General features: G+C 39.5%; 1 protein-coding gene across 1 annotated transcript in view; it reads left to right on the top strand.

Moving 5' to 3' along the window:
- The window catches only part of mapkapk3 (MAPK activated protein kinase 3), a 12,766-nt gene extending 1,668 nt beyond the window's left edge, over window positions 1–11,098 (top strand). The window contains exons 2-10 of the mRNA XM_026307419.2: window positions 4,863–5,002; window positions 6,783–6,847; window positions 7,006–7,085; window positions 7,181–7,307; window positions 7,485–7,560; window positions 7,683–7,807; window positions 8,488–8,573; window positions 8,689–8,769; window positions 10,385–11,098. Of these exons, the coding sequence (XP_026163204.1) occupies window positions 4,863–5,002; window positions 6,783–6,847; window positions 7,006–7,085; window positions 7,181–7,307; window positions 7,485–7,560; window positions 7,683–7,807; window positions 8,488–8,573; window positions 8,689–8,769; window positions 10,385–10,540 (936 nt within the window). The 3' untranslated portion in view covers window positions 10,541–11,098. The remainder of the gene's footprint in view (window positions 1–4,862; window positions 5,003–6,782; window positions 6,848–7,005; window positions 7,086–7,180; window positions 7,308–7,484; window positions 7,561–7,682; window positions 7,808–8,487; window positions 8,574–8,688; window positions 8,770–10,384) is intronic.
- Window positions 11,099–12,648: the final 1,550 nt, after the last annotated feature.

The following is a 12,648-nucleotide window of genomic DNA, read 5'->3' as shown; positions in this document are numbered from 1 at the left end:
AGCTGATTCTGAAGAAGCTGCTGAAGAGATGGCAAAGGAAACATAAAATCAGACTTTTCCTTCTATTTTACTGGCATTTGTGTTGGTTTTCCTGTAAATGGAACTGTGTCGAATCAGGTCTTTTCGGTGTGGCTGAGATCATTTTATTGTATTTATTGCGATTTAAGCAACGTTTCTCTGTATTTTATTTCATGTCAAGGCAAATAGAAAGCAAAAAGGAATAATCAGGAGTGATGTGGTTGTGGGTGAGATGAGTTGACCAACTCACTGGCTGTTTAATAGCTGCTTTGAGTGTAATTAATGGGTTTAGCTTTAATCCATTTTGCTGCAGAACTGGAGGGGAGCTTTTTTTTTTTTTTTTACTCTAATTCATTTAGTGTCACCAGGATACTTTTAAGTTGGATTTGTTCGACTCCCGGGGGCAGAGAGACTTGAGAGAGCCCAGAGGTGCGTCTTGAGCACCACCATTAAGTTGTGAATACCATTAGAAGCACAAATTTGGTGAGTGATTGTTCCATTTTAGCGTCTGACATGCCTTCCAGCTTAGCGCACGGAAAGCTGCATGAGCTGCAGGTCTGTGTACATGCTTCCATTCATAGTCAAAATCTTCCTTTCAGTGTGCTTGTGCGTGTCCATATTTGAAGTCAACCCACTGGCATGCTCATGACACAGCTGGGTCCTGCAGACACCAAAATCCCAAAAAATAAATCTTTGTGGTTTAGTCAGGCATCCCATGGAAGAGATTTTGATTTTAAAAACTACTCTCAGATCTCATGCAGGTTGTTTCCAGGCAGCTGGTGCTTAAACAAGTTAATCAGTCTCAGAGGTTTGGGACCACAAGTCTGCACTGACTCTCAGGCTGCTGTTGCTGCTGTGGATTGCAGCATGTAGGTTTGAGAGGTCGTCTTTATTAGCCCTTGTGGTTTAGATTAGTCGTAGGTTTCACAAGAGCTAAAAATTGTATTGGTGTAAATCCTCTATGCTGTCATCTTAAACAACAAAACAGAAATGTATGCTTTTATTGCCTAATGACATTTCCTTTAGCTTCAGCTGTACTTTCTTTTTTTAAGAAGAAGAACTTTATTAATCCCCAAGGGGAAATTCATTTGTTACAGCAGTTATTCAAATTTAAAGTTATTAATGTAATATTATTTCAATTATATAAATTAATAGTAATTAATCAATTTGTATGTAGAAAAGTAATAAAGTCATTATTTTTGGGGGTTTGTGTGTGTGTGTGTTATTGTTTATATTGTGGAATTATAGAGACTTATGGCTGTGGACACAAAAGACTTCCCAAATCTCTCAGTCTTGGCTTTAGGGGGAATTAGTCTGTAGCTGAATGAACTTCCCATTCGCCACAATTCCTCATGAAGTGGGTGGGCAGAATTGACCAGTATGGAGTTGATTTTGTCCACCATCCTCCTCTGTGCCACAGTCTCCAGACTGTCCAGTTCCAGTCTAACAACAGATTTTGCCTTCCTGATCAACTTGTTTTTTTTTTTTAACTTTTAGCGGCACTGGTAATACTGACAAGCTAAACTGTGATATATTACCTGTTTGTTGACCTTCAAATTTATTTCAGAGTGCTGCTCTGCCTAAGTACAGTATCGCAGAGCTGCTAGCATGACCATAGACTTTGAAAAGCAGTGATGATACATTAGTGTTAATATTAAATAACCATAATTATTACTAACTACCACCTCCTGGACCATTTTAGTGCAGACTTTATCAGCAAAACCTCATTGGTGGAGCTGTAGATAAGCCACCTTTCCATCAAGATATACAGCTCAGCACTGTGACAGGCCCCGATGTTTAATAGACTGGAAACATGTTGGAGTCATATAAGTGTGTGTGTGCTTAGAAAAAAGAGTGATTCTGATAAGGGACCTTGTGTTATTAAAATCATTAGGCATTATTAAATAAAGGTGTGTGTGTGTGTGTGTGTGTGTGTGTGTGTAACTGTGTGACAGCTTTAATCATAGCTCTGATTGGTTTAGAGGAGTTTTGGGATGTGGTTGATTGGATTAGGATCAGGGATAAGCATGTGTTTGGTCTCCATGAGAAACAGAGTCCATCGGAAGATTAGCTATGTCTGTCTCATCTTCTCAATCAGCTCCCTGTCTCCCTTTTAATGTTTTATGTGTTTGCTTAATCCACAGTCTTTTATTGTGGCCAATTGTGTTTCACAGCAGGAAATTAAGGACCTAACATGCCAACAAGCTTCTGCTCTGATTAAAGTCATAAAGCTATAAATGATACAGCGGAAACAAACCTGCCCGCTTCTCGGCTTAATGTGGAGTTCACTGGGCGAACGTGAGTAAAATAGGACACATGAACAGTCACTGGAAGGCACCGGAAACCTCAGCTTCTACTTTCAACACCAGGCAGCGCTCTGAACTCCTCACTTCCTCTTTAACACATTAGCCAGCTAAAACACAACCTTTCAGTTACACGTTAATGTTTCCGACGTCAGGAGTTTCCAAGAAATTCAAGCTCATTTTACGTCTGCAAACACCTGAATCTGACATTTTATAAACACACTTCACATCCAGATCATTTTAAAGTCAATTTTCTTATAACTTTATGTGTGTGTGCGTGTGTACGTGTGTGTGTCACACACGTCAGTGAGTTGGCCTTGTGTGCGTTGGGCCCATGGACAGCAAATCTTTTCATCACTGTCAAATCCAAAAGTATACTATGACTGAAGACCTGTGCTATGTCAAGGTCTGCCACTTGCTCTGTGTGTGTGTGTGTGTGTGTGTGTGTGTGTGTGTTTTTATGTCAGACACACAGTCTGGCTCATCCACTTTTACTTTCTTCAACTTACAAATTCTCCCTGGATTGAGCCTTTAATATATTCTCTTGTAATTGATCGTGTAGAAAACTTATACCAAAAGCTTTACCTTGAGTAACTAATTTGTCCTTAAAAAACTATAAACCTCTGCTGTTTTATGTGTGTAAGCAGGACACCTCAACATCTTGGTGGGTTTCTGTGTTAGGTGTACAGGTCAACTGATATAGGTTTTCCTATGGCCAGTGTCAATACCGATTTTGAGGAAATCAGCTCAAGCAATGGTGTTCACATTTTCTGTCTAAAAGTCAAGGGCGATTCTAGTTTCAGAGTTTTAGTGGTGCTCAGACCCTAAGCAGAAAGTGACGTTAATGCACAGCCTAATGCCCAGTGCTCTTTCTGCCAAATCCATGCTGCTCTCTCTCCTTCTCTCCCCTTATAAAATGTAAGAAAATTAAGTTTCTTACATTTGATAATGAATAATTTATTTCCAGTGCTTTATAGTTTTGCATGCCATTGTTATTTCATCTCCATCCATCCATCATCTATACCCACTTATTCCTATTTAGGGTCACAGGGATCTGCTGGAGCCTATCCCAGCTCTCTTTGGGTGAAAGGCAGGGGTACACCCTGGACAAGTCACCAGTCAAATGTATCAAGTGTATCAGTTAATGTTGTTGGACAATATACACACCATGGAAGTGCAACCACACACTCTCTAAGTCACAGCAATAATGGCCCAGTGTTTACAGTCAGAACAGTCAACAACTGTGTTTGCTAATGATAACGATTCAATTTACCTGTGATTTCAACCTCCACCATGAAATCCTCCTCTAGCTTCTTCTTCTATATTGTTTTTAAATGTGTGGGGCACGTTCTCGGTTTGATCAACACTGTAGGTGACTTTAATCTTAGTGGACTAAGATAATCCTGACAACCGGGTCCAAGTAACTTAACTCTGAACTGGTTGATTTCAGTTGCTGACTTAATACATTATTGAACCCCATCTTGATACTGCTTTTTCATACCTTCTTCTTTTTTTACAAACAGTTTTAAACATCTTTTTGTGCCAGGGGGACACATAAATTTGATGTAATCTCTGGTGTTGCTGAAGTACTAACTTCCACTGTAAGCCCTGTCCAGTAAATGCAGCTTTTTTACTCTTAACATGGTGCTTTTCAAGCTAAACATATTATTTATTCTTTACAAGCTTATATTATTCATTGTCATGACACTAAAAATCCCTTTTTAATCATATAAGAGTACATTGATGGTACAAGAGAGAAACTTTAGGAAGAAAATATATAAGGGAGCTTAGATGCTGTAATAGGTCTAGGCAATATGGAGAAAGTTCATCAGTCACTGTAGCTTTTAATAAGGCTCTTGGTTTCTAATGTTGACATAAAAAAACAACTAACAATTTGATTATCAGTGAATCTCTTGATTATTTTTTTATTAATCTATTAATTGTTTATGCTATGCAATATCAGAAAATATTCAAGAATGTCTTCAAATTACTTGTTCTGTCCAACCAACAATCTAAAACCCAGAGAGGTTAAATTTGTAATTACATATCAATCAATCAGTCAATCAGTCTTTATTTAGAGACTGTCCATAGAAAGAAAAAAAAAAACAGTCAAAGTTTACACACAATTTACACAACCAATAAGCAACAGTACCAATTCTCCTCCGTCAGTAACAATCATAATATCATTTTCTGAGCTTTCTGACTGGCAGACAAATGTAAGTGTGTTATTATGGGGTGTAAAGTATGAATTTGCATCCTGCAGATTGACTATACTAAGACTAGTACTACTCTCTTTTCACCCAAAGAGAGCTGGGATAGGCTACAGCAGATCTCTGTGACCCTAAATAGGAATAAGCAGGTATAAATAATGGATGGATGGATGGATGGATGGATGGACCACAATTCCACCAAAATTGCTAATCATATTTAACTGTGTAATGAGCAATATAAATTCAAATTCAAAAAGTTCCATCATACTCTAAAAACGTATTGTCTGTTCATCCCAAATGAATTTTGTGTTCTCTGTTCTCTCGCTGTCAGATTCTCTACGACAGTCCTAAAGCGAGACGAGAGGTAGAGCTTCACTGGCGAGTATCGGGAGGACCGTACATCGTCCGCATCATCAGTGTGTTTGAGAACATGCATCATGGGAAGAAATGCCTGCTCATCATCATGGAGTGGTAGGATTCACATCAGTTTTCTGCACCCTACCCTATCTGAGCGCGCTGATAGACAATTCGGCATTCCCTTATTGTATATAGTGTACGTTTTTAGCTTAGTTGGAAGATTAAATTTCTCTGTGACTACCAACATCATTTAAATAATGATTGTAAAACCATTGTTAAGCTTTAAAAGGTGACTATAAAAGCATTCACACCATTAGCAGAAGTGGAGATTTTGCCAAGGAGGACGTGGATTTGTTCTAACAAACCTCGTATGAATAAATGTTGTGCGAACGGTTCACTGTTGTTGTTGTGCAAACCAGAAAACAGGAAGTGTATGCTCAGAGTTTCCATTGGCATTTCTGCATTTGTTTTGGGCTGTTGTAAATAAAGACGTGTTTCAACAGAATACTGCCCCTGCCTTAAATTAAGAAATTGAAAGCTAAAACTGTACTTTTAATGTAAACATGTTTTCACAATAGCTTTATGTCAACCACATACAGTACGTTACTGTCTGTAGAAATATGGCCACAGAGGGTTTGAATTTTTGGATTTTATTCTTTCCATGTTTTCAAACTTTTTCACGTAACACTTTTAATTTGGCCAAATGCAAACATACTTAAGATCAACAGTTTTCAACATGTGGTTTCCATCTGTCACTTCCTCCATGTCAAGAAGAGTAAAGGTCATCTGTGCATTATTAACTCAGATTATGTAGTAAGAGTCTCAACACAGCTAATTTCAGAATACAAGTAAAACAACTAAAACTTTCAGTTGAGGATACTGTCTAGCCTGATGCCCAGAAGAGACAAATTGAAGACTTTGATGAGATAGACAGAATCCCATCATTACCAACATCTGGGCAGATGAGACAAGAAGAGACAAACCTCAGAAAAAATATGGCAATGTCCTCAGTGACTGCTTGGTTCTAATGATCACATTTATTGACAGAGCAGCTGCGTATGTGTTGTACCGTATGTAGTGACCTTGTGTGTGTGTGTGTGTGTGTGTGCTCTTAGTAGGCTGTCACCGCCGTGAGCTGCTTCCTGCATGAGGCAGGCTCAGATACTGACATCAGTGATGTCAGTTGAGCTCACAGTCACGCTCATATTTCTATCTCAGGGATCTGCTTAATCTCTGAATCACAAAAAAGTACGCTCTTACCTAATACACACTGAAGCACATCCACATCACAGTTAGCACAAAGATATTTTTTGGAGGAACAGAAGCGAGAGTGAAATTGGGGAGTGGGAATCCCAGATCTGATTCTGAAACTGTTACATTTTTGTGGGGATGTTGGAGAAGTTTAGGCGTGAAACGTGTTTAAAAAAATTTTAAAAAATTTTTAAAAAAAGTCATATATACAGTATTTGTTTGTGATATACTGTTATATGCTCTTTCCTGACTAATCATTTTCTCATAAAAACCATAAATCAGTGAGACTACAGAGAAGATGAATAGTAGCCATATTTCCTGTTGTGCATCAAATGCATTATTTGCATCATGAACGCTGTGGATTTTGGTACTTTTTCCTTCTTCCATCTTTGATGCTGTTTCTCTCTGCATTTAGTATTTTTAGAAATTCAATTTCCCTTATCATTTCTCTTCACAAGAAACTGAAAGCTTTAGATGAAAGGCAGTGTTATCACTGCTGAAACCTGGCACACTGAGTAAACATGTTTTTGTAAATATCAAAATGGGGAACTCTGCACTGTTCATTTTTTGTTTGCAATATACCAGAAACCTTTTTCCGAATTGATGCATGTGATGTACAGGTGCCGTTTGTGTGTATTTTCAGTATGGAGGGGGGTGAGCTGTTCAGCCGAATCCAGGCCGAAGGAGATCAGGGCTTCACTGAGAAAGGTGAGGACATATATAGTAATATAAAAAATACATCGGAGAAGAAAGTACAAAAAAGGGACAGATTTTTGTTTTTTTTTTTCAATTGAAGCTTCTGTATCTTTTGCTGTGTTTGAATTGCTTCTGGTTTGAGAGTCTGCTTTTCTCTTTGTTTTCCCCAGAGGCATCTGAGATTATGAAGGACATCGGCACAGCCATCGACTTTCTCCACAACATTAACATTGCACACAGAGACATTAAGGTGCACATATATCAACATTACCACCGAAATCGCTAAGCATGTGATAAGCAAAATTAAATTAAAGTTCTGGCGTTGTCTTCTGCCTTCCTCTCCAGCCAGAGAACCTGCTGTACACCACTAAAGACAAAAACGGGGTCCTAAAACTGACAGATTTTGGCTTTGCTAAGGAGACCTCGCTACACAACCCTCTTCAGACCCCCTGTTATACACCTTACTATGTGGGTATGTTGCTTTGCCATATTTTGTAATGATTATATGCCGACAGACGAACAGTTTGTACAAAGGCCTGTGATGGTATAGGCAGATTCCTTAACAGAGAACACAGAGTTTGCTCATTTTTACCTGTGGTATAACTTAATCTCTGTTTGTGTACTGTTTCTATGTATCGCCACTGATAAGCTCCTGAGGTTTTGGGTCCGGAGAAATATGACAAGTCATGTGACATGTGGTCTCTGGGTGTCATCATGTACATCCTGTGAGTAATGTGTGTGTGCAGGTGGGCAGGAATGGGTGAATGTCATGAATATTTTTTATCTGTGGACGTAAATCCTTTTCAGGTCCTAAAACTGCTCTCTCTGTCCATGTTTACCTCCGCAGGTTGTGTGGCTATCCTCCATTTTACTCCAACACCGGACAGGCCATTTCACCAGGGATGAAGAGGAGGATCAGGTTGGGTCAATATGAGTTCCCTGACCGAGAGTGGGCTGAGGTGTCTCAAGAAGGTGAGATTGCCTTCAGGTTAAAAAAAAAAAAACACACACACACACACACACACAGCCACTTTGCACAGTGACACTAAAAAGTGTGTGTTTTTCTCATCCACACTTTCAAGCCTTGAAAATGTAGGATTTGTTTAGTTGCATTCAAACAAAAGAGTCAGAGGGTAAAATGATTAAACTTTCCCCACTGAGACAAAGCAGAGTCATAGCAGCCTTTCCAGACACTTTGCCAGATGACGTTGCAAAGGACTATTTGTGTTCCAGCTTTCCCCTTGTAATTTTTCATTGTGAACAGTGGAGAACCCTGACTGACATGAACAGCGGTGACATATTTATCTGCATCAGCGTGCACATGGCCTCTTGCAGCACCACTTTCAAAAACAGGAAACCATAAGACCATAATGCTGCTATGACTCCCACTCCGGAGCTTTACTGGACAACCATGAGGGGACAACCTGCAGCTGAACACAAATACAAAATCATCTGGTGGAAGCACGACACACGGATTATTTATTTTTTCCACTCATCTCTCGCTTTCTCAAATAATCCTTTTTGTTAAGTAAGACAGTCTACACCTTAGACCATGAAAATCCTTCATAAGCCACAAGATGTGTGTGTGTGTGTGTGCATGTGTGTGTTGCTACTAATAATGTAATCATCTTTTCATTTCTTTACTCTCCTAGCAAAAGATTTGATCCGCCAGCTGCTGAAGACAGATCCTACTGAGAGAATGACCATCACTCAATTTATGAACCACCCCTGGATCAATGTAAGTATATATATTTCAAGCACAGATGGACATTTTATAGTTTCCTGTACTGATTTTTGTTTGTCTCTGCATCTGTTTGCCCATCTGTATGTGTGCCTGTGTTTGCATTCTGCAGCAGTCCATGGTGGTTCCCTCCACTCCGCTCCACACCAGCCGGGTCCTGACCGAAGAAATAGACATGTGGGAGGATGTGAAGGTCAGAATCACAGCACTGACCCCATCTGGCCACATGTTGACATTACAGCCGTTTCCTGCAGGGCTATCAAAGCTTTAGATTTAGCAAAATCAAACTCAATACAGCAGGTGCTCATATTTTCTGACTTGGTCTTTACTGTAATGCAAGCACCAATAGATTATATATTTCCCATAATGCAATGCAAACCGTTCATTAGATCCACAGAAGATTCTCTCAGTACTCTTAATGACTAATCAACAGATTTTTATGCACACAGGTAGTGACATGCCCCTTAAGCAATTATAATGATTACCACGTGAATGTCAGGAAATTTGTCAGCATATCAATTTTTACATGCTTGAAAGGATTTTCTTTGTAACTATCCTGATAATTCCTTGATGGCCACCAGGGGGAAGAAGTAGTCACAGTCACTGTACTGTGAGTGTGTTCAGTTATATTGAACAGCCACAGCCAAACACAAAGGAGCTCAGCTGCCAGGTGCTGCTTTTCCAACTCTTGCTTTCTGTGATTTACTCAATGAAATCTGTTTAGGGAATAAGAACAGGAATGTATAAAGTATTACAGTTGGGAAATCACATATTTTGTGAACAAAATGTGAGCAAAAATCAGGAGTAGAACGACACATTATTTCGCAACAGTTGAACGCATGAGTCTGTGGCGATAAGGTGTGAAAAGGCCTTTCTCTAAAATGATACATACACAATACCCCAGTGTTCGTTTCAGCAATGGGCACTGCTAAGTTGCGTAAAGATTTCACAGATTGCAGTCCTGAGCAACCACTTCTCAAAAAGCACAAAAACAAGGGGATACGTTGTTTCTATACAGACCACAACATCTCCAATCACAGAGTGTGAGTTAACATTGTCAGGGCTGTAGCTCACCCAGCTCACCCTGTAGACCCAGTTTATAGACCAGTCTTCTGACATTTTAGTACATTTTCTACAGTCCGAGACCTGTTTTGCCTGCAGCTTCTGTTGGCCTCAGCCAATGATCATTTTCCCAGTGTGTAAAAATGTTCCCAGGCAAGTTTTTCTCCTCTTCACCTTTGCTTAGTTTCCCTACAAATCCCAATAAACCATTTAATGGTTGCTATGCCCTATTTAACAGCCCTAAAAGGAATACTTTCACATTCGTTTGCGTTTTGATATTTAATGAAGAGTGATACTAATCTCAAGTTTGTATGTTAAATAGAACGCTAAAGCAGGTATCTGGTTATCTTACCTTAACATAAAGACTTGACACAGCTGTCCTGGTTCTGTCCACCTCCCCCCATTTCTAATGTTCATTAATTCGCACATTAAGCCTCATTTTGATTTAAAAAAAAATACAAAGCCCAAAAAGAAGGTGTGGTTTTTAATCAGGTGCCAAACTCAGACAAGTGGAAACTGGAAGAAGCTCCTTGCCAGGAAATAGTCGGTTTCTTCTTGGTTTCAGTTTTGGCGCTAAGTTGAGCTAGTTGGCTGTAGCTTCCTATTTACTATACAGATATGAGTGTGGTATTGATCCTGTTGTATAAAATGCTAAAGCAGCAGTTTGTTGCACAGTATACTATTTGTCCTATGTAATATATAACCAAAGTAGTCTTTACTAAAACTCACACTGCTTCACCTAACAGGAAGAGATGACCAGCGCTTTAGCGACCATGCGTGTGGACTATGACCAGGTGAAGATCAAGGATCTTGACACTTCCAGCAATGCCCTGCTCAATAAGAGGCGTAAGAAGGCTGCTGCAGGGGCCAAGAGTGGGTCCACAGTTTGCCAAAGTCAGTGAGAGCCAGAAGACCATCACTAGAAAGTCCAGACAGATCAGCAAATGATGAAGAAAAGCAGTTCAGAGGAGGTAGAGAACATTTAGAGATCTGCCTGGGACTCCTGAGAGACTGGATGAGGATGTATTCTCTGAAATAAAGGGACAACACAGGCACAATGGGAAAGTCAGAGCTGGATATTTATAAGAGATAAGGCCTATCAGCCATGTCTCCTGTCAGAGGTAAAAAGGAAGAGCTCTGCTCACTGCAGGCCTGTCCACTTTTACTTATTTCATGTATGATTGTAATTTTTAGATCCTGCCTGTTTCTAATTGTCTGTGTGCAGACAAGCATTTGTAGTTATGTTGTTTCATGTATTTGCTGGGTTACCTGTTTGTAACTTTGTAACTATGCACTAGTGTGAAGCTCACACACACAGACAGACAAACCTGTGGACAGACTTTGAAACTCCAACACTCTATTACCTGCAGTGTCTTAATGTTGTCTGTCTTTTAGTTCCATGTATTACAGCAAAGTCTGACACTGTTCTGTCAATAAACTGTAGCTTCTTTAATAACCTACAATTCAACCCAAGGGAGTGTTTTTCATAAAGTAACAGATTAATGGCCTCACATCATTACTTTTTTCTTTTCAGGCAGCCCACAACTTTGTCGGCTTCCTCTCAACATGAGCTTTATGTAAGCTGTAGTGGGGTAATGGATGAGTTGAACGACATGGATGAATTGTGACACTTTTCTTGTAGTGTGTGTGTGTGTGTGTGTTTGAGGAGATTGAGTAAAATGCTTCCAGTAAATAATGACCACAATATAACTTCACATTAACACATAAGCGTGACAGCACAGCCTTCAGTAATGGAAACCTCAGCAGACTGCACTTATCCATATACGGCTGTAACTAAAACTTCATAAATAAAAGAGTGTTTGTGTATGCAGTTTTTTTTCTGTGCCACTTGGAACTATTGTTTTTGTATTCGGGTCTTTCAGGCTTTGTGAGGCTGCTATAAATAGCAGGCGTTGAGTAGTTATTTTGGACGCAGCCATCTGACATAGTGTTTAGCTGGAAAAGGTCACCATTATTATGTTTATATTACACGGTAAGCACCTTTCCCCCACTTCAATCACATGGTGCCCCCGTTCTACCTGGAGATCAGTTGGGGGAGAAAACTACTGGCAACTGTCCCTGCTGTAAACTTGGGACGTGAGCCATGATTAGATAAGGCTCAAAAAGAGCATGACCTTTCGGCTGTTGCTTGGAAAACATATATACGTTCTCACAACCAGACAACGAAAAGAATTAAAAAAGGAGGGTTTGCAGCGGCAATTTTACAGCATGCTGCAAATGAAATGTTGCCTCTTGGGGAGGCAGTGGTAGATATTTTTGTTAGTCAGCCATTTTGTAGAGACAAGCCCAGTCAAGTCATGTTTACACCATGTGCTGTTGACAGTATCTTATATACTTCTAGCTTGTGTGATTCCACAAAGGTGACCGATTCTCTGCCTGAAAACCTTTGCGAACCTTGCAAACGTGAAGTTTGCCATAATTATTTTTACGCCATTATCTCGAGATGATATTTTCTTGGGATAACAAAGCTTCTTTTCTCATAACGGGATTATTTACCTCATTATCTAGAGAAAACAAGAGATTTCTCACGATATTTTGTCAACTGATCTCAAGATAATGGCATTAAAAAAAAATAAAAAAATTTGCAAGCATGGTGTTCTCAGCTTCCATAGCAAGCACTGACAGCTTGGCAATACTTAAAAATGGTTCCCTGAATACCATTGTCCTTAATAATTCAAAGGTCAGGGATTTCTAACAGTCATGGGCCAGATTTTTCCAGCATTATATACATGAACCAGAGGGTTTTGTTTACAATAGCTTTATTTGATTTATTTTCTTCTTTTACAAGATAAAAACCTCTGGCACTGTCCCACACACAGCCAGTCTGTAGACATGTCCCACTTTGCTTTATCACAGCTAACATGATAAAACACATTTTAAATAGTCTTGTGGGGAATACAACTAAACACCAGCCAAATCCCTCCACCAAATTTATTTGGTGAAAACATTAAAATATATGACGTGGCGGAACATGTGCTGTTTATGTACA

Source organism: Mastacembelus armatus, chromosome 5 (assembly GCF_900324485.2).
Source record: "Mastacembelus armatus chromosome 5, fMasArm1.2, whole genome shotgun sequence".
NCBI classification, from domain to species: Eukaryota; Metazoa; Chordata; class Actinopteri; order Synbranchiformes; family Mastacembelidae; genus Mastacembelus; species Mastacembelus armatus.
Note: the sequence above shows the minus strand (reverse complement) of the source record. Positions and strands in the feature narration are given on the sequence as shown.